At 43.9% G+C, this 19790-nt stretch overlaps 1 protein-coding gene across 1 annotated transcript in view; it reads left to right on the plus strand.

The window, feature by feature from the left end:
• Positions 1-19790, plus strand: part of ITSN1 (intersectin 1) — a 231801-nt gene that overhangs the window by 200733 nt on the left and 11278 nt on the right. The window contains exons 30-32 of the mRNA XM_032630426.1: positions 1383-1489; positions 6978-7161; positions 9172-9270. Coding sequence (XP_032486317.1) covers positions 1383-1489; positions 6978-7161; positions 9172-9270 — 390 coding nt within the window. The remainder of the gene's footprint in view (positions 1-1382; positions 1490-6977; positions 7162-9171; positions 9271-19790) is intronic.

Raw genomic sequence — 19790 nt, forward strand, 5'->3', positions numbered from 1 at the left:
TATTCCTCATGCTACACATCACCCACCAGAAAAATCTGTTGCAGAGAACGAAGATGTTTCCTCCCGGCACCCCGTGCATACCCTCCCTCCCCCGTCCTGGACGATGTCTCATTTTGGCTCTCCTCCCGGGGAGCTGTTGAAGGGCCTTGTCTGCCTAGTCCAGAGGACGGGGAGGTGCAGAGTTGGGAAGTTCTGCTTTTCAGGAAGCCTTTTGTCCATACGCATGGGAGGTTGCCATATTAGGAGACAGGGGTTTGCAGAGCTGGACGTCGGGGTCACCCTACAGTTTGAAAAGTACCGTGATCATTTGGGAACCCCCGTACCCGAACTATTGTGAAACCATCTCCTCTGATAGTCTTAACGACCCAGAAAGGCATTGCTCGGTTACCCAGTGTTGATGAGTACAGGATGCAGGATGAGTTGATGGCCCCCAAGGCCATCATTAATGCTTAGGGAGCATTGGTATGAAGAGGTGTCCCTTTCTCAAGACATGTGACTGTCACTAAATATACGGTCTTGGATGTCTAGGCTGTGAATGTCGCCCTCTTAGATACGGTACGTTGTGCAGTGGCCTGGTATATGCCAGGTTCAACATCAGCGTAAAGACTCATGAAGTACTCTGGGCTCCCAGGGATCAGCCTCAGCCTGCCCCGGTCCCTAAGGTACCTTCCAGCGAGTGGCCTGCCTGCAAAGGTAGCTATGACCTCTTTCTAGGCAGGGGCTCACCACGTGGGGCTCAGCCAAGACCTGTGGTCTACTGTGAGTTGCCCACCCACGCGGAGCTTGGTGAGGCTCCTCAATTTCCTGGAGCCCCGGAGGGGGGCAGCGCCCACCTGGTACCAGGCCTTCGCTCGCTGGCTCCGTCCCAGGCCCAGCGCAGGCTGCGGGCAGAGCAGAGGAGTCCATCCTGTCCCCAGGCTGCTGGTTGGGGGCCCGGCTGCCAGGGCTGCTCCCCTGGGCTTCCTGAGGCTTGTCTGTGCAGCCGATGCTGGGAGCAGGAATGCGGGAGTACCCCCCACCCCGTGCATCTCTCGGCCCTCCACTTCCCCCCTGTGCCCAATTCCTCACCGTGGCAGGTGAGGGCTTGAGTGCCTTTGTCCAGACCCCCGGCTGAGTCCTGGTGGAGTTAAGGCCTGTCCTCCAGGGTTTAGTGGACCTCCTTGTAAAACAGTGTGGACCTGATGGGAACCCACCACCCCCCATAGCCCCCGGCAGAGGGAGGGCCACCTGCTTCAGAAACTCTGCAGCTTCTGGGCCTCCCAGCCAAAGCTGCAGACGCCTCGGTCCTTCCCGTGGCTCTGAACAGACCGGTGTGTGCGTGCGCGTTTGAGTTTTAAGCTAACTGTTTGCTTTCTGTACTGCTTCGTTTTCTGCATCTGTAGATCTTTCAGAAACCCCTGATGGAGTCTGAGCTGCTGACAGAGAAAGAGGGTGCTATGATTTTTGTTAACTGGAAGGACCTGATTATGTGTAATATCAAACTGCTGAAGTAAGCCTCTCCTCTACCCCAGCCTGCCTTAGCCCTCGCGCACCAGCCCTGCTACGCGGCTTCGTCCGTGTGTCCCCTCCGTGCATGCTGCCCTGTGTTTCTTTCTGCCTCTCTTCCTCATTTCCACTCACAAGAACCATTGCTCTTTCTTGCCCTGGTGCTTTCTGGAAACACACCCCCAATTTTTCACTGGGGAGAATGGATTGCTCAGGTATCCCGGTTCCTGCTTTTACCGTGGTTCTAGAATGAACAGAGCTGGGCCGATTCTGGCTCCTAATCGCTGGCCAGCTCCATCCAGGTGGGGGGCAGCCCCCCCATGCCTCAGACCCTGGTTCCATTGGGGGAATGTTGGTCTCTTGAGACTTTCTTGGCTCCTGAAGATGGGAAACGGTGGGACCGCGCATGGCCACGGTCAGCGGCAGTTCTCAGGATAGGCCTCTGAGGAGCTGGCCTGGAGCAGTTGCTATTTTATTTATTCCTGTTTTAATTCTCAGAGGCAGCTGCAGGGCCAGGGAGAAACACTGGGCCAGGAGTCTGGAGACCTGGGCTTGGAGCCCAACTTGCTGCCCTTCCTCAGTTTCCCCACCGGTAAAAGGAAGGGATTGGATTACATCATCACAAAAGTCCTTTCCAGTTCTTAAAAAAACTTCCAAATCTGTGTCCACCAGGCCCTCGGTATAACATTATTTGCTAGAAAGCAGATGAAGTCTGTGGTGATCCTGGGGGCCAGGATGAAGCACAGGCCCTGGGAACTGGTGTCCATTCCAGCTCTCTAGGTTCATATAATTGGGAAGCAGCTATTCCCTGAATATGGTCCCTGGGATTTTATAAAGTGATTTCAGGTCCCCACTTTCCTGAGTGTTTGGGAGTTGATGAAGGGATGGACAGAGAGGTGGATGTGAAGAAAAACTATAACGTCTTCCGTCTCTATGTTCTAGAAGACGTTAATCAAAGATGACGGCATGGGGGTGGCTTGGAGAAAGTATTTCCATTACCCCCCTTGAGAAGCATATTGTAGAGGTTTCTAGCATAGGTCTGGGTCAGACTCTTGGGCTCACACCCTGCTGTTGCCTACCTGCTTTGAGCAAGTCGCCTGTGCTCCCTGGGCCTCAGTGTCCTCATCTGTAAAATGGGGGTGATAATAGTATCTACCACGTACGGTTCTCCTTAGGGAGCATTTAGACAGCGATTGCCTGGTCCCTCGTAAGTGCTGGGCTTGGGCCCCAGGGTGGGCTGAGCACCCACTCTTGCCTTGGAGAGAGGCTGCCTTGTCACTTGGGGCAGGTGGGATAGTTAACCCCTGAATCTACAAGTACTAAACCTAAAGTGTTGGAGATAGGTTGTTTTGAAATAGATGAAAAGGTTTTCTGTTGAACATATACCGACAAGTTAACACCTCTTTCCTTGGGTGGCTGCATGGGGGTGGGGAGGCGGGAAATGTGTCTGATGTTCCCAAGTGACACCCCTCCCCAACCCTCCCAGCATCGGCGCTCCCCATGCCTTTCTGTTGTCTCTGTACTTTTAACCCTCCGTCCTGCTCCTGTCGGGAAAGCAGAAGCCCCTTTCTTGAGCTCTGTCAGGGCCAGGCCTGCGTGCTCCTTCCTTCCATTAGCGCTGATGGGTTCCACAGCCCCGGAGGTAGGAATTGAGAACGCTCTTGCAACCACGGAAACGAGGCTCAGAGAGGTTGAGTGACTTGTCCAAAGTCACACAGAAGGCGATCAGGGTGCCCCGGGCTGCTCTGTGGACAACGCCCAGGGTCCCACTAGGGGTTCCACCCTGTCCTGCCCTCGATGGAAAGAAGGTGAGACCAGTAGGCAGACGTCTCAAGTTTTCACCTGGGCTCCAGCGCCTTCTAACTCGTTTGGGGCAGTTACCTCGGGCAGATAACTCCCCACCCCTTTGTTTTAGAGCTTGTAAAATTGCAGTCAGGGCGCCTGCCCTGTCTAGCATGCAGGGTTATCCCAGGGAGCAAGGAGATCAGGTGTACAGCTGGCGCCCTGTCAATCATGGCACCAGCGGGCACAGACACCCCCTCTCCCATCACAGGTACGCTCTGCGCCTTCCTCTGATGACCCGATTGGTGAGTTGGGCTGATCTTTTCATTTTCCAGATAAGATACTTGTATTTAGCAGGAGCTTTCCGGGGACCTGACTTCTTTCTTCCTTGCTTTTCTTTTTTTTTTCCTTTTCAAGATCTTATTATGAACATTTTCAAACATACCAGAAAAAATGGAAAGAATTTTATGGTGAGCGCCCATATTGTAGATTATACAATTTTGCTGCATAGACTTAATTTCTTTGTGCAAAGGACTAATCCCAATGATGGGAAGATTTAGGACTCCTGGCAGGATGGAAGAAGATGAAGAGAACTTAAGGCAGCTCTCCCTGGAAGGCCGCAGTGGGCAGCTGCATGTCTCTCACTCCTGATACAAGGGCCAGCGACTCCTTGTACTTAGAGGGGGGACATAGGGTTTATCAAACAGATAAATAAGAAACAAATAAAATGAACATAAAAGGGAGCTCCCTGGGGCACACAGACTTCCTACTAATGCCGCCTCTGGTTGGGGGTTAAAATGGATGGTTGGCTCTCTTACCTGTGAGCAGAGAGCTGAGACGTTTGCCTTCGATGAACAGAGTAGGGGAGAAGAATCTAGAACATTTTAAAGTTAAGAGCTAGGTGCAGGCCCCTAGGGGTGGCTGTTAGAAATGATAGCAGTAGGGACGCAGAAGTGAGATAGGGTGTGTAGAACCAGGTACTGCAGCTGTTTTTTTAATCAAGATCCTTTCCTGCCTCCTTGCTTGAAAAATAAATAAATGAAAGAGCTTCTCCCCCACCAAAAAAAGTTTTTCTTAAATATTAAGTATTCAGTTTTCTTTTTAACTTAAGAAGAATAGCCATGATTTTATTTTAGGCAGAAAAACAAAGAAAAATAAAAAGTGAAAAAGATAACTTGTGGGGTAAAGACAGGGTGGGGAGAAGGAAAGAAGGGGCTTTGGGTGGGAGTGGGCAGGGTGAGAGGAAAGGAGGGAGAGGCTTGAGGAAATGAAGAGGAAGGACAGAAGGGAAGGGAAAAGCAGAGGGGCCGTGGAAGCCCCCCTTGGTGGGATGGCAGGAGCTGCTTCTGGAGCGAGGACAGGCCAGGAACCCCGAGCAGCTTGAGAGGAGGCGGGGCTGGGCACGGTGCTTGTTCTCACATGCGGTTCTTGCAGACTGTGGGCTCTGGAGACCAGGGCTTCCTGCCACCCATGAGCTGTGTGACTCTGGTCAAGTCACTCGATTTCTGCATGCCTAGGTTTCCCCAACTGTCAATAGGGATAATAAGTCATATAGGTTAAAAAAAGTTGTTTGACACATAGGACATATTCATAAAGGCCAGCCCTCTTGACCATCCCCTTGATCTGCGAACGTCAGAGGGCTACTCATTCGTTCAGCAAACGTCAGGCTCTCTTATGTGTTCATTAGCTGATCGATTACTGTCACAGTTCAAGACCTTGAATCCATAGACCTCTATATGAGATTACAAATCAGCTCACCAAAGGGCGGGGCTGAGGCTGCAGCAATGGATTCATGTGATCCCTGAGCCTGGTGATGTGCCCTGTTTCAACCCACCCAAACTCAGTCCTCAAAAGCCTTGCCTGTGCGCTAGAACATCCCAGAAGTTGACTCACAGTTCAACCTAACAGGTGCCTGGACCATAGCAGGGGCCTGATTTTAGGTCTGTCTCGCAGTTGAACAACTCAGGTCTCCAAGCGTGGGCCTCCAGAACCCAGGAACTGGCTTAACTTCCTCAAGACAGTGATGATCTGCATGTGATCTTTTTTCTTTTCCCTTTTTCTTCTCTCCCCATCATTAAAAACAATAAATAAAAGGAGGGGAGCAGGTGAACGTACTCTTATTCCCTTGCAGAAAGATTGTGTTGCTCCTCATTGGAAAATCATGGAACGATGGAATTTCTTCCCATTTCCGTCCATAGCAAGTTTGTAACATCGTTATTCAGCACTCTCATCCCCCAGAATTGGTAGTGACGTAACCCTTGAGCAAATTTCTACACACTGGGAGATATTCCACACCAACCCCCCAATGAGCAGTGGCCACCTGGCCATCCTGAGGGTACCAACCTGCCACTCCTCACACCCCAGGCAGCCAGCGCTGACCAGCACCTCTCCCCACAAGGGCACCTGCTTGAGGGGGAGTGGCTCATTGTTTGGACCACATAATGCACTGTCCCTAAAGTTTTTCTCCTTGGCTTGTTTCCCAGTCCAAAGATTTTTTTTTCTTTAACCAAAAATGTAGGAGAAAGAAAATAAAGTGATCTGAAGTTTTTAATACAAAGATTGCAGAGCCTTCTTAGAATTATATAGCCCTACCCATGACCTTTAAAGCAACCAGAGGAATTCATAGTAACACCCTCCCAGCCTTATGTAAAAATCCCATATCATACCATTCTGTTCCTTCCATCCATCCATCCATCCATCCATCCATCCATCCATCCAGCCATCCAGCCATCCAGCCATCCAGGCATCCAGCCATCCAGCCATCCATCATCCATAATCACTAGGGTAGGCAGAACACACCCATGGCCTTATATGTCGAGGTCCTGCCCTTATAGTACATTGCTATCCTTGCTGCGTAAAAGCTCAGTGTCACGCCCTTCTTATAGATGCTGGGTTAGGAGTTGACATACGAGTTAGAAGGGTGGGATGCACAGTCCTGATTGTTATGGTCTTGAACACTCATTTGCAGCTGGACTCCTGAACAAACACTTTCCAGTCCCTCTAGTCCCTTCTCAGCTTCCAGGATATAAATTGTTTGAGTCTATGACCCATTATCATATGAATAGACTTGTCTCTTCAGAACTCCTTTTAATCCAGTCAACTTCAAATTAGTCACAGCGATGAAGCAGTGAACCAGAGAATGGCACAGATTGTTCAGACAATCATTTATACCTGGCTTTCGTGAACATAATGGGATTATTTTTCTGTGGCAGTTGATTTACCATCTTGATTATGTTTTGTTTGGTCTGAAATTGAGCCTCCATGGCCCCTGGCAACAGCAGCTTCCCTTGGGTAGCACTGGCCCCGGAAACAGGTTCAGTGTTGGGGCCATACCAGCCTGGACAGATCATCCATAAAGTGAGACATCCACCCAGGGATCCTGTCTGAGTTATTCAAAAACAAGATTCCATATATTTCCACAAGAAAAAATTGTCTTTTATGCTGACTTGTTCAGCAAAGTTGTTTGTTTTTTTAAGTTTTTCTTCCTAAGAGCCAGCAAACAGACTTCATGTCAAAGAAAAATGCCCCAGTGATACCTCTTTGTAGCACTAGACTCATTGCTTTTTCTGTTCCTTGTCTGCCACATAGATGCTTTAGTGGCCCTGGGTTTGTGCCCCTCACACACATCCCATTTCTGTACCACCTGGAAGTGTGCTGTGTACGCGTCAGAGAGCGTGAAGAGGGCGCTCACTTCTCGTGTTTCTGTGCAGAGCGCTGAGAGTTCGCAAGAAGATGTCTGGGGAGAAGATGCCTGTGAAGATGATCGGGGACATCCTGACCGCCCAGCTGCCACACATGCAACCCTACATCCGCTTCTGCAGCTGCCAGCTCAACGGGGCTGCCTTGATCCAGCAGAAGACAGATGAGGCCCCCGACTTCAAGGAGTTTGTCAAAGTAAGGAGCCCAGGCTGAGCTGAGTCTCTGCCCCCACCGAGTGGCCGTCTTCCAGCCACTGGGCGTGTGAGGGGCTGATTCACACATTTACAGAAGGCCAACAAGGGTGAGGTCTCGGCTGAACAGTAGGGGCTGCCCCTCACTGGCGGGTGGCTGGGACCAAGGGGGTGGGCTTGGAGAGGAGGGACCAGTGCTGGCCTAGAAGCTCTGCCTTGGCCAGGTGTGAGCGGTGTTATTTGAATACACGTTTAAATCCTCCATCTCAATTTTAGGCCTAGGAGGGCTGGTGGGTCTCAGGTTTCCTATTCTGTTTAATCTGAGCATCCTCAGTTCTTTGCTGCTCTCTGCCCTTCACCTGAAAAGGGAATGGCTGGCAATCCCAATGGACCCTTTGTTTTTTCCCAATTGGTTCTTTTTGATGGGCTCAAGCTCTAAGAAGCCCATGGGGGTGAGTGTGGGATGCCAGGACCTCTGCCTTGGAGGATAACAAGGGTCTGGAGAGCCATGTGCCCACCAAGGAACATTGTGGGGAAGTGGGCCCCATGCTGCTGGAGACCCCAGGCTTTGGGTCTACTACCCTTCACTGGGGTGGGTCTCTGCTGGCCAGGCCAGCCCATGCAATCAGCCCCAACCTCTCCCAGAGGGGAAGAAAAAAGAGAATAAAATAACGTCTGCTAAACAGGCACATTTTGATGAACAGACAGCAAAATAATCATACTAATGACAGGCTTATCTTTGTACCTCCTGCATTTTGGGGGCAGGCCTTTCCCACTCCCCCGAGTAACCAAGTTTGTGGAGTCATCACTGGGAGGGGAAAATGCCATCTCTTCTCGGCCGTAGCATCAGATGTTCTTGTTCTTTCTTTCTCACCCTGTTTCTCAATATTAAATGTTCTGATTTCCTACCCAATGAGTGGGGCATCTAAGGGAAGAAACACTGCTATGAAGTAGGCCTATGGTGGGCTGGAGACTGGAGAGCAGATACTGGGCTGCCAGGTGCCATGGGCCACCTGGGGTTCCAGCCAAGGGCCGCGTCCTCCCTGAGTGCAGGCAGGATGAGTTCATCACTGGATGTACTTGAACTTGAGGAAAATGCTGACACCAGCCCAGGAGGGGCCTTGTTGCCCCTCCCCTTCTCACCCCTCCCCTCATCCCCTCTCCCTGCCTCATTCCTGTGGGACTTTGACATGCCTTTGCCTGCTGCAAAGTGTTCCTGGAATAATGGTGTCCACGGCTGGAGCAGGTTCAGGCACTGACAGGTCCCAGGGCTTGGGGTCCAGGTCATGGCATTAAACCTGTTCCTAAGACATTAAACCTGACCAGAACCTTTGAGAGCTGTCACCATATAACCCCTGTGACTTGTCGACAGGGTCACCTTTTGGAGGTAAAAGGACTCTTGTCCTCCAGTCAAGTTGACAAAAGTGGTGGAAGGAAAGAGGCAGGGAGTCCAGAGTGGAGATAACCACAGCCCCTGGGACTGGGGGCCTGACCCTCATGTCTCGGCTTCACCATCCCTACCCTTCTGGGGCTCCCACCGGCGAGTGCAGGCTTTGCCCAAAACAGACAGTGAGATCCGGCCAGGCCCTTCCAGCATCTCTGGGACTTAAGGGGGATTTTTGTTCTGACCCTATAGTCTTGTGACTCTCCTTGCTCCTGGGAATGTTATAAAGTTTTGGTAGGTATCCAGAGGAAATATTCTCTGTAAAACCAGAACCTCATCTCTGGAAGTAAGGAACTGCATGTCCCATGGAAGGTCCACTGGATCTGGGGAGCAGGGGTCAACCCTGCAGCTGAGTGACGTCCAAGGTAGATTCCCACTCTCCATCTGGAATGTGCCTCCTCCTGGCTTGGGGATAACCAGCCCGGCTCTTCCAGCTCCGGGCTCCTCAGCTGTCATTCAGATAAATGAGACAATGTGATGGGTGGGGAGTCCTGAATAACATCGATGTTGATGTCACTGACCAGATTTTGCAAACTTCTTAAGTACATTTAAAAAAATCTCTTATTGCAGAGACTGGCCATGGACCCTCGCTGTAAGGGAATGCCACTCTCTAGTTTTATACTGAAGCCTATGCAACGGGTAACGAGATACCCACTGATCATTAAAAATGTAAGTAGCTGTCTTGCCTTTTCAAGTAGAGGAATGCTTTCCCAGCAGGTCAGGAATCTGGGGCCATGGGCAGGTTAGCCAGCCAACACACCTGGTATCTATTGTGTAGAAATCTTATACCAACAGGCTGCAGGAGGCATCTACTTGGTAACTCAGAAAGAAAAGCTGGCTTATCATGAAAAGAGCTAATAATACACAGCCTTCAGCTGTGCAACCAAGTGGCCTCCACCTTCTAAGTCGGAACATGAGAGCTCAGTTCTTTTCCTAATACAGGCAGAGTGTCTTTAGGCCTTGGTTTTCCTAGTAAGAAAGAGAGAAAGAAATATAGTTTCCACCACTCATCTTCAGAAAGCCATTGTGAGATACTCTATGTTGATATTAGATGATTGTTTTCCTCCTGTCGTTTTAAGAAAGCCAATACCGAAAGAAAAGAATAGAAAAATTAGGGTTTCAGCATGCCCATCTGTAAAGTGAGTGAGCAGACTTAGACATCCTCTGAGCCTGTGAGTCTATAACCACAGGGAGGAAAGCTCCTGGAGAGAAGTTTTAGATCTGGTTCCTTTCAGTGGAGAATTTAGAAGCCCAGATCTAGACACTGGTGTGCTCACTGATACTGAGGTGTTGTTGCCTTTTGAGTCTCTCAGTGGCCAAGCCAGGCAATATATGTATGTGTATATATTCACACCCACATATTTACATAAGTGTGCAAACATATTTATTTCAAGATTTATATATATTATAATATGTATTAAAACCCATGAGTTCACACCAATACTTCCTGTTCTAATCTAGTATCATGGAATTTATTCTAGCCTTTCCCCTTTCTCTGTATATAACTCCTTTCTCCATGAGAAGCCTGGCTCTCATTATCCTCAATAGATTTACTTATTTGCTGAATCCCCTTATATGTAGCAAATTTCCCTCTCGTATAAGCCGGTTCCTCAGTCCAAGCCCAGTATGACCCCACAAAATACACTGTGGCCTCATTGGCTGAGTTAAAGGATTAGTTTTGAAAGAAGCTTTCAATCTACTGTTTCCTTTTCTCCAACTTGACAGTTACTATTAAACTAACTCAACACCTTTCTTTACTTCCCCCAATATTTAGTTGGGAATTGAAGTTGGAAACAAGCTTTTTAAGTTCTAAGGGCTTCCCTGGCAGTCCAGTGGCTAAGACTCCACACTCCCAGTGCAAGGGGCCCAGGTTTGATCCCTGGTCAGGCAACTAGAGCTCACATGCTGCAGCAAAGATCCTGCATGCTGCAACTAAGACCTGGAGCAGCCAAATAAATAAAATAAATATTAAAAAAAATAAAATAGGTGTTCTAGATCTAGCTAATGGGGAGAAAAACAAAAACAAGAAAAGGACTGAGAGACATAAATATTAAAAAAGAAAAAGCAAATTATCATTCTTTGCAGAAACATGATTGTTACCCTAGAGAACCCAAAAGAACGAACTGAAAACTAGCAAACCTAAGAAGAGAATTTTTAAAGTTGGCCAGTTATAACATACATATGGAAAACTGTAAAAATACTAAGATTAAATATTCTTTATAATACTGAGGTGGAGAAATTCTTAGCATGGCACCAAAGACAGAACTTTACAGAATTTAGAGTTGTAGCAACTTGAAAAAAATTTTTTTTCCTCTGGGAGAAACCTAGATGTTCATTAAGGAGAGTAGTTAAATAAAGTGGTGAGTCTATACTATGAAAGAGACTTTTTTATATTAGCTGGAATGATATCTAGAAAATGCTGTTAAGTTAAAACAAAACAAACCAAACAAACAAACAAAACCCCAAAACAACCTTTCACAAGCAATCCTACAGTATGGTCCCTTTTGCAAAACCGAGAAAAAACTCTGTGTGACTGTTAAATATATGTGGAGCATCTGAAGGGAACTAAAGGGATGCCCTTAAGCCTGGGTACAGTTACTTCTGAGGCAGGAGAGCAAAGGGGATAGAGCACAGTTGTTATCTATACTTCCGTGTTGTTTGACTCTTGCATATCAAGAATGTGTTAATATTATTTGAATAAACATTTTTCTTAAAAAATGTTGTGTAACAAAATATAATGAACATTAAAAGACAAATGACAGATATAAGCTGAGTAAACAGATTTTAACTGTATATAAGAAGATACTGAAATACACATGGATTATCTATCTATAATATCTATCTATCTATCTGTCTATCTATCTATCTGTCATCTCAAACACTCTTATAACTCAGAATGAAAAAGACAAATACCCTAATAGAAAAACGGGTAAAATATACAACTAGACGTTTCTGAGAGGAGTGTAGAATAGCGGTAAAGAACATGCTGTCATCTTCAATGAGGTGTCGTGCAGAAGTCTGCTGTGGAATCTGTGATCTGACACGTTAGACACAAAGCCTCTGCACACGACCCCCTATAAGCACATGAAACTGGACTGAGAAGAAGAGTCACAACTATTGCCCTCGAGCTGAGGTGTCACTGTCACCATTTCCCATGAGAAAGTATGGTCTGAAGTGCAGCGGGGAGGCCTCTGAATGTGGCCCTCTATGAGCAAGTGGAACTAGACTGAGCACAGAGGAAAAGAAAAAAAGCCGTGGGGCTGACAGGGTCTAGGTGCTCCGTCTGGGTGTCAGGCCTGAGCCTCTGAGATGGGAGAGCTGAGTTCAGGACACTGGTTCACCAGAGACCTCTTGGACCCACATAATATCAAATGGCGAAAGCTCTCCCACAGATCTCCATCTCAACGCCAACACCCAGCTCCACTCAACAACCAGCAAGCTACAGTGCTTGACGCCCTATGCCAAACAACTAGCAAGACAGGAACACAACCCCACCCATTAGCAGAGAGGCTGCCTAAAATCATAAGAAGGCCACACACACCCCAAAACACACCACTGGATGTGGTCCCGCCCACCAGAAAGACAAGATCCAGCCTCATCCATCAGAACACAGGCACCAGTCCCCTCCACCAGGAAGCCTACACAACCCACTGAACCAACCTTAGCCACTGGGGGCAGACACCAAAAACAACAGGAACTACGAACCTGCAGCCTGCGAAAAGGAGACCACACACACAGTAAGTTAAGCAAAATGAGAAGACAGAAAAACACACAGCAGATGAAGGAGCAAAGTAAAAACCCACCAGACCTAACAAATGAAGAGGAAATAGGCAGTCTACCTGAAAAAGAATTCAGAGTAATGATGGTAAAGATGATCCAAAATCTTGAAGATAGAATGGAGAAAATACAAGAAACGTTTAACAAAGACCTAGAAGAACTAAAGAGCAAACAAACAATGATGAACAACACAATAAATGAAATTAAAATTTATATAGAATGAATCAATAGCAGAATAACTGAGGCAGAAGAACGGATAAGTGATCTGGAAGATAAAATAGTGGAAGTAACTACCACAGAGCAGAATAAAGAAGAAAGAATGAAAAGAATTGAGGACAGTTACAGAGACCTCTGGGACAACATTAAATGCACCAACATTTGAATTATAGGGGTCCCAGAAGAAGAAGAGAAAAAGAAAGGGACTGAGAAAAAATTTAAAGAGCTTATAATTATAACTGAAAACTTCCCTAATATGGGAAAGGAAATAGTTAATTGAGTCCAGGAAGCACAGAGAGTTCCATACAGGATAAATCCAAGGAGAAACACGCCAAGACACATATTAATCAAACTATCAATACTTAAATACAAAGAAAAAATATTAAAAGCAGCAAGGGAAAAGCAACAAATAACATAACAAGGGAATCCCCATAAGGTTAACAGCTGATCTTTCAGTAGAAACTATGCAAGCCAGAAGGGAGTGGCAGGACATATTTAAAGTGATGACAGGGAAAAACCTACAACCAAGACTACTCTACCCAGCAAGGATCTCATTCAGATTCAACAGAGAAATTAAAACCTTTACAGACTAGCAAAAACTAAGAGAATTCAGCACCACCAAACCAGCTTTACAACAAATGCTAAACTTCTCTAAGCAGGAACTTCAAGAGAAGGAAAAGACCTACAATAACAAACCCAAAACAATTAAGAAAATCGTAATAGGAACATACATATCGATAACTACCTTAAATGTAAATGGATTAGATGCTCCAACCAAAAGACATAGACTGGGTGAATATATACAAAAACAAGACCTGTATATGTGCTGTCTACAAGAGACCCACTGACATAGACTGGGTGAATGGACACAAAAACAAGACCCGTATATATGCTATCTACAAGGCACCCACTTCAGATGGAAGTCTGTAGGGACACATACAGACAGAAAGTGAGGGGATGGAAAAAGATATTCCATGCAAATGGAAATCAAAAGAAAGCTGGGGTAGCAATTCTCATATCAGATAAAATAGACTTTAAAATAAAGACTATTACAAGAGACAGAAAAGGACACTACATAATGATCAAGAGATCAATCCAAGAAGAAAATATAACAATTGTAAATATTTATGCACCCAACATAGGACCACCTCAATACATAAGGCAAATGCTAACAGCCATAAAACGGGAAATCAACAGTAACACAAGTATAGTAGGGAACTTTAACACCCCACCTTCACCAGTGAACAGATCATCCAAAATGAAAATAAATAAGGAAACACAAACTTTAAATGATACATCAAACAAGATGGACTTAATTGATATTTATAGGACATTCCATCCAAAAACAACAGAATACAGTTTCTGCTCAAGTGCTCATGGAACATTCTCCAGGATAGATCACGTCTTGGGTCACAAATCAAGCCTCAGTAAATTGAAGAAAATTGAAATGTATCAGGTATCTTTTCCGACCACAGCTCTATGAGATTAGAAATGAATTACAGGGAAAAAAACGTAAAAAACACAAACACATGGAGGTGAAACAATACACTACTAAATAACCAAGAAATCACTGAAGAAATTAAAGAAAAAATCAAAAAATACCTAGAAACAAATGACAATGAAAACATGACGACCCAAAACCTATGGGATGCAGCAAAAGCAGTCCTAAGAGGGAAGTTTACAGTAATACAATCCTACCTCAAGAAACAAGAAAAATCTCAAATAAACAACCTAACCTTACACCTTAAGCAGTTAGAGAAAGAAGAACAAAAAACCCCAAAGTTAGCAGAAGGAAAGAAATCATAAAAATCAGATCAGAAATAAATGAAAAAGAAATGAAGGAAACAATAGAAAAGATCAATAAAACTAAAAGCTAGTTCTTTGAGAAGATAAACAAAATCGATAAACCATTAGCCAGACTTATCAAGAAAAAAAGGGAGAAGACAAATCAATAGACTTAGAAATGAAAAAGGAGAAGTAACAACTGACCCTGCAGAAATACAAAGGATCATGAGAGATTACTACAAGTAATTATATGCCAATAAAATGGACAACCTGGAAGAAATGGTAAAATTCTTAGAAAATTTTACCTTCTGAGACTGAACCAGGAAGAAATAGAAAATATAAACAGACCAATCACAAGCACTGAAATTGAGACTGTGATTAAAAATCTTCCAACAAAAGCCCAGACCAGATGGCTTCACAGGTGAATCCTATCAAACATTTAGAGAAGAGCTAACACCTATCCTTCTCAAACTCTTCCAAAATATAGCAGAGGGAGAAATACTCCCAAATTCATTCTATGAGGCCACCATCACCCTGATACCAAAACCAGACAAAGATGTCACAAAAAAAGAAAACTACAGGCCAATAACACTGATGAACATAGATGCAAAAATCCTCAACAAAATACTATCAAACAGATTCCAACAGCACATTAAAAGGATCATACACCACAATCAAGTGTGGTTTATCCCAGGAATGCAAGGGTTCTTCAATATATACAAATCAATCAATGTGATACACAATATTAACAAACTGAAGGAGAAAAACCACGTGGTCATTTCAATAGATGCAGAAAACGCTTTTGACAAAATTCAACACCCATTTATGATAAAAACCCTCCAGGAAGTAGGCATAGAGGGAACTTATCTCAACATAATAAAGGCCATATATGACAAACCCACAGCCAACATTGTTCTCAGTAGTGAAAAACTGAAACCATTTTCAGTAAGATCAGGAACAAGACAAGGTTGCCCCCTCTCACCACTATTATTCAACATAGTTTTGGAAGTTTTAGCCACAGCAATCAGAGAAAAAAAAAAAAGAAATAAAAGGAATCCAAATTGGAAAAGAAAAAATATAACTGTCACTGTTTGCAGATGACATGATACTATACATACAGAATCCTAAAGAAGCTATCAGAAAAGAACTAGAGCTAATCAATGAATTTGTTAAAGTAGCAGGATACAAAATTAATGCACAGAAATCTCTTGCATTCCTATACACTAATGATGAAAACTCTGAAATAGAAATTAAGGAAACACTCTCATTTACCATTGCAACAAAAAGAATAAAATACCTAGGAATAAACCTACCTAGGGAGACAAAAGACCTGTATGAAGAAAACTGTAAGACACTGATGAAAGAAATTAAATATGATACCAACAGATGGAGAGATATACCATGTTCTTGGATTGGAAGAATCAACACTGTGAAAATGACTATACTACCCAAAGCAATCTACAGATTCAATGCAATCCCTATCAAATTACCATTGGCATTTTTTACAGAACTAGAACAAAAAATCTTAAAATTTGTATGGAGACACAACAGACCCCAAATAGCCAAAGTAGCCTTGAGGGAAAAAAGTGGAGCTGGAGGAATCAGACTCCATGACTTTAGACTATACTACAAAGCTACAGTAATCAAGACAATATGGTACTGGCACAAAAACAGAAATATAGATCAATGGAACAAGATAGAAAGCCCAGAGATAAACCCATGCACCTATGGTCAGCTAATCTATGACAAAGGAGGCAAGGATATACAATGGAGAAAAGGCAATCTCTTCAATAAGTGGTGCTGGGAAAATGGACAGCTACATGTAAAAGAATGAATTCAGAACACGTCCTAACACCATACACAAAAATAAACTCAAAATGGATTAAAGACCTAAATGTAAGACCAGACACTATAAAACTCTTAGAGGAAAACATAGGAAGAACACTCTTTGACATAAATCACAGCAATATCTTTTTTGATCCACCTCCTAGAGTAATGGAAGTAAAGACAAAAATAAACAAATGGGACCTAATGAAACTTCAAAGCTTTTGCACAGCAAAGGAAACCATAAATAAGACAAAAAGACAACCCTTAGAATGGGAGGAGTTATTTGCAAATGAATCAATGGACAAAGGATTAATGTCCAAAATATATAAATAACTAATGCAGCTCAATATTAAAAAACAGTCAACCAAATCCAAAAATGGGCAGAAGACCTAAATAGACATTTCTCCAAAGAAGACATACACATGGCCAAGAAGCACATGCAAAGCTGCTCAACATCACTAATTATTAGAGAAATGCAAATCAAAGCTACAATGAGGTATCACCTCACACCAGTTAGAATGGGCATTATCAGAAAATCTACAAACAACAAATGCTGGAGAGGGTGTGGAGAAAAGGGAACCCTCTTGCACTGTTGGTGGGAATGTAAATTGATACAGCCACTATAGAGAACAGTATGGAGGTTCCTTAAAAAACTAAAAATAGAATTACCATATGACCCAACAATCCCACTACTGAGCATATACCCAGAGAAAACCATAATTCAAAAAGACACATGCACCCCAATGTTCATTGCAGCACTATTTACAATAGTCAGGTCATGGAAGCAAACTAATTGCCCATCGACAGACCAATGGATAAAGAAGATGTGGTACATATATACAATGGAATATTACTTAGCCATAAAAAGTAATGAAATTGGGTCATTTGTCGAGATGTGGATGGATCTAGAGAGAGTCATACAGAGTGAAGTAAGTCAGAAAGAGAAAAAAAGTCGTATATTAATGCATGTATGTGTAACCTAGAAAAATGGTACAGATGAACTGGTTTGCAGGGCAGAAACTGAGACACAGATGTAGAGAACAAACATATGGACACCAAGGGGGGAAAGAGGCGGGGGTGTGGTGGTGGTGGTGTGATGAATTGGGTGATTGGGATTGACATGTATACACTGATGTATATAAAATTGATGACTAATAAGAACCTGCTGTATACAAAAATAAATAAAATTAAAAAAAAACAAAAACACACAACAACCAAAACCAAAAATGTGTAGAAGACCTAAATAGACATTTCTCCAAAGAAGATGTACAGATTGCCAACAGACACATGAAAGGATGCTCAACATCACTAATCATTAGAGAAATGCAAATCAAAACTACAATATGGTATCACCTCACACTGGTCAGAATGGCTATCATCAAAAAAATCTACAAACAATAAATGCTGGAGAGGGCATGGAGAAAAGGGAACCCTCTTACACTGTTGGTGGGAATGTAAATTGATATACAGATGTCGAGAATGGACCTGAGGTCGCAGAGAGTGGGAAGGGTAAGCTGGGACGAAGTGAGAGAGTGGCATGGACATATATACACACTACCAAATGTAAAATAGGTAGCTAGTGGGAAGCAGCAGCATAGCACAGGGATATCAGCTCGGTGTTTTGTGTCCACCTAGAACGTGGGATAGGAAGGGTGAGAGGGAGATGAAAGAGAGAGGAGATTTGGGGATATATGTATATGTATAGCTGCTTCACTTTGTTATACAGCAGAAGCTAACACAACATTGTAAAGCAATTATACCTCAATAAAGATGTTACAAAAAATAATTACAGAAAATGATGTCAGGCACCAGGCTGCTTGTATTTGAATCTTGGTACCACTCCTGTGTGCCCTTGGGCAAGTTACTTAACTTCTCTGGGCCTCAGTTCCCTTATATGTAAAGTAGGTATGCTAATAGTACCTACTGCATAGGGTTGTGAGAAATCAACTGAGTGAATATATGTATGTCTGGCTCCTACTAAGCCATATATAAATGTTAGCTTTATCATTTAGTTTACTTATGTACTAAGTGTACACAAAATTCAAATTCTCTGGTAATAAAAGAAATGCATAAGCAAACAAGAAAATACCTGCTTTTGGCTTGCCAGGTAGGCATATATTGAAAAGATTGTGAGTCCTCAGTGTTGGCAAGTTTGCTTGTGGAAGGTAGACTGGTTCAGCCTTTTGGAGGGCGATGTATACATCAAACTCCACACTCTCTTTGGCTCAGCACTACCATCTCTAGGAATTTATTCTAAAGAAATAATCAGAGAAATATTGAAAAATTGGAAACATGAAGTTTTATGGGAAGGAAACTGTTTAAATGCATTGTGGTTCATCCTTACAATGACATATTATAGAATCTTTTAAAATGATGCTCTATATACTTCAATTAAAAAATAATAAAATGATGATCCAGGTCCATATAAAGTGGACACTAAATGCTGTGCTATAACTGCCATGAAGTGGGAAAGAAGCAAGTACAAAATGGTACAGTGTAATATGGTAGCATGATCCAATGTTTATTTTTTTTAAACTATATGTATTTATATCTACGCAGAGTGTATTAACAGATAGGCAGAGGTTATTTCCAGATGGTGCAATTATGGGTGGTTTTTAGGTTTTTTATAACTTTCTAAATTTTCTAAATTTTATACAATAATAATTTTACAATGAGAAAAAACATAAACCTATTTTCATTTTGAAAAACAAAAAACAAACAAAAAAGAATTCACACAATTCAGCTATGTGGGCTTCCTGTCGAGAGCAGTTGTCCTCAGTCTTGGCTGTATGTTAGAATCACCCAGGGAGCTCTAGAAAATTCTGATGCTTGAGTCCCACCCCTGGGGATTCTGATATGGTCAGAGTTGAGGCATCAGGACTTTTCAGAGGGACTCTAATGTACACCCAGGATCCACCCGGGGCTGGGGTTGTTGTTTGGAGATGATTGGTGGACACACAGGACCCAGATTGGGTGTTTTCCTCAAATTGGGTGCCTCCTTAGGACTTTAAACCAAAGTATACCCTAGGGATGAGATATTATTCAGGGTAAAGCCCACTTGACTTATTTGTATATGGACAAGGCCTGGGCAAGTACACCCTCAAAATAATCCTAGTACATTGCAAAGATGGCTTAGGACCTTTCTTCATTCTTAGTGTCTTTCCTCAGGATGACTGTTCTCAGTGTCCTCAAAGTCCTTTGAGAATCTGATGGTAACTGCTGTCACTTACTGAGCACCTTCAAAGGGCCAGGTACTTTGCAAAGTGCTTTACTTGTATCAAGCCATTTAGTCCTCCAAACAACCTTATGAAGGAGGTGCTATTAGTATCACCATTTTTCATATTAGGAAAATGAGGCTCAGAATATTTATGTGACTGACCCATATCATGGCTGGTCAGTGGCAGGGCAGGGATTTTAAACTAGGAGGTCTTGCTCTAGAGCTGGCACTTTTAACCACTGGCTTGGAATAATTTATCCAGAAAAATGCCTTTGCTCAGATGCACCCATTAGCATGTAGTTCCATGGGTCCATAGATGCCTACAGCTGTGCATGGACCCAGGAAAGAGCCATTCTCCAGGGAGAAA

The sequence above is a fragment of the Phocoena sinus genome, chromosome 4 (genome assembly GCF_008692025.1).
Source record: "Phocoena sinus isolate mPhoSin1 chromosome 4, mPhoSin1.pri, whole genome shotgun sequence".
Lineage (NCBI taxonomy): Eukaryota > Metazoa > Chordata > Mammalia > Artiodactyla > Phocoenidae > Phocoena > Phocoena sinus.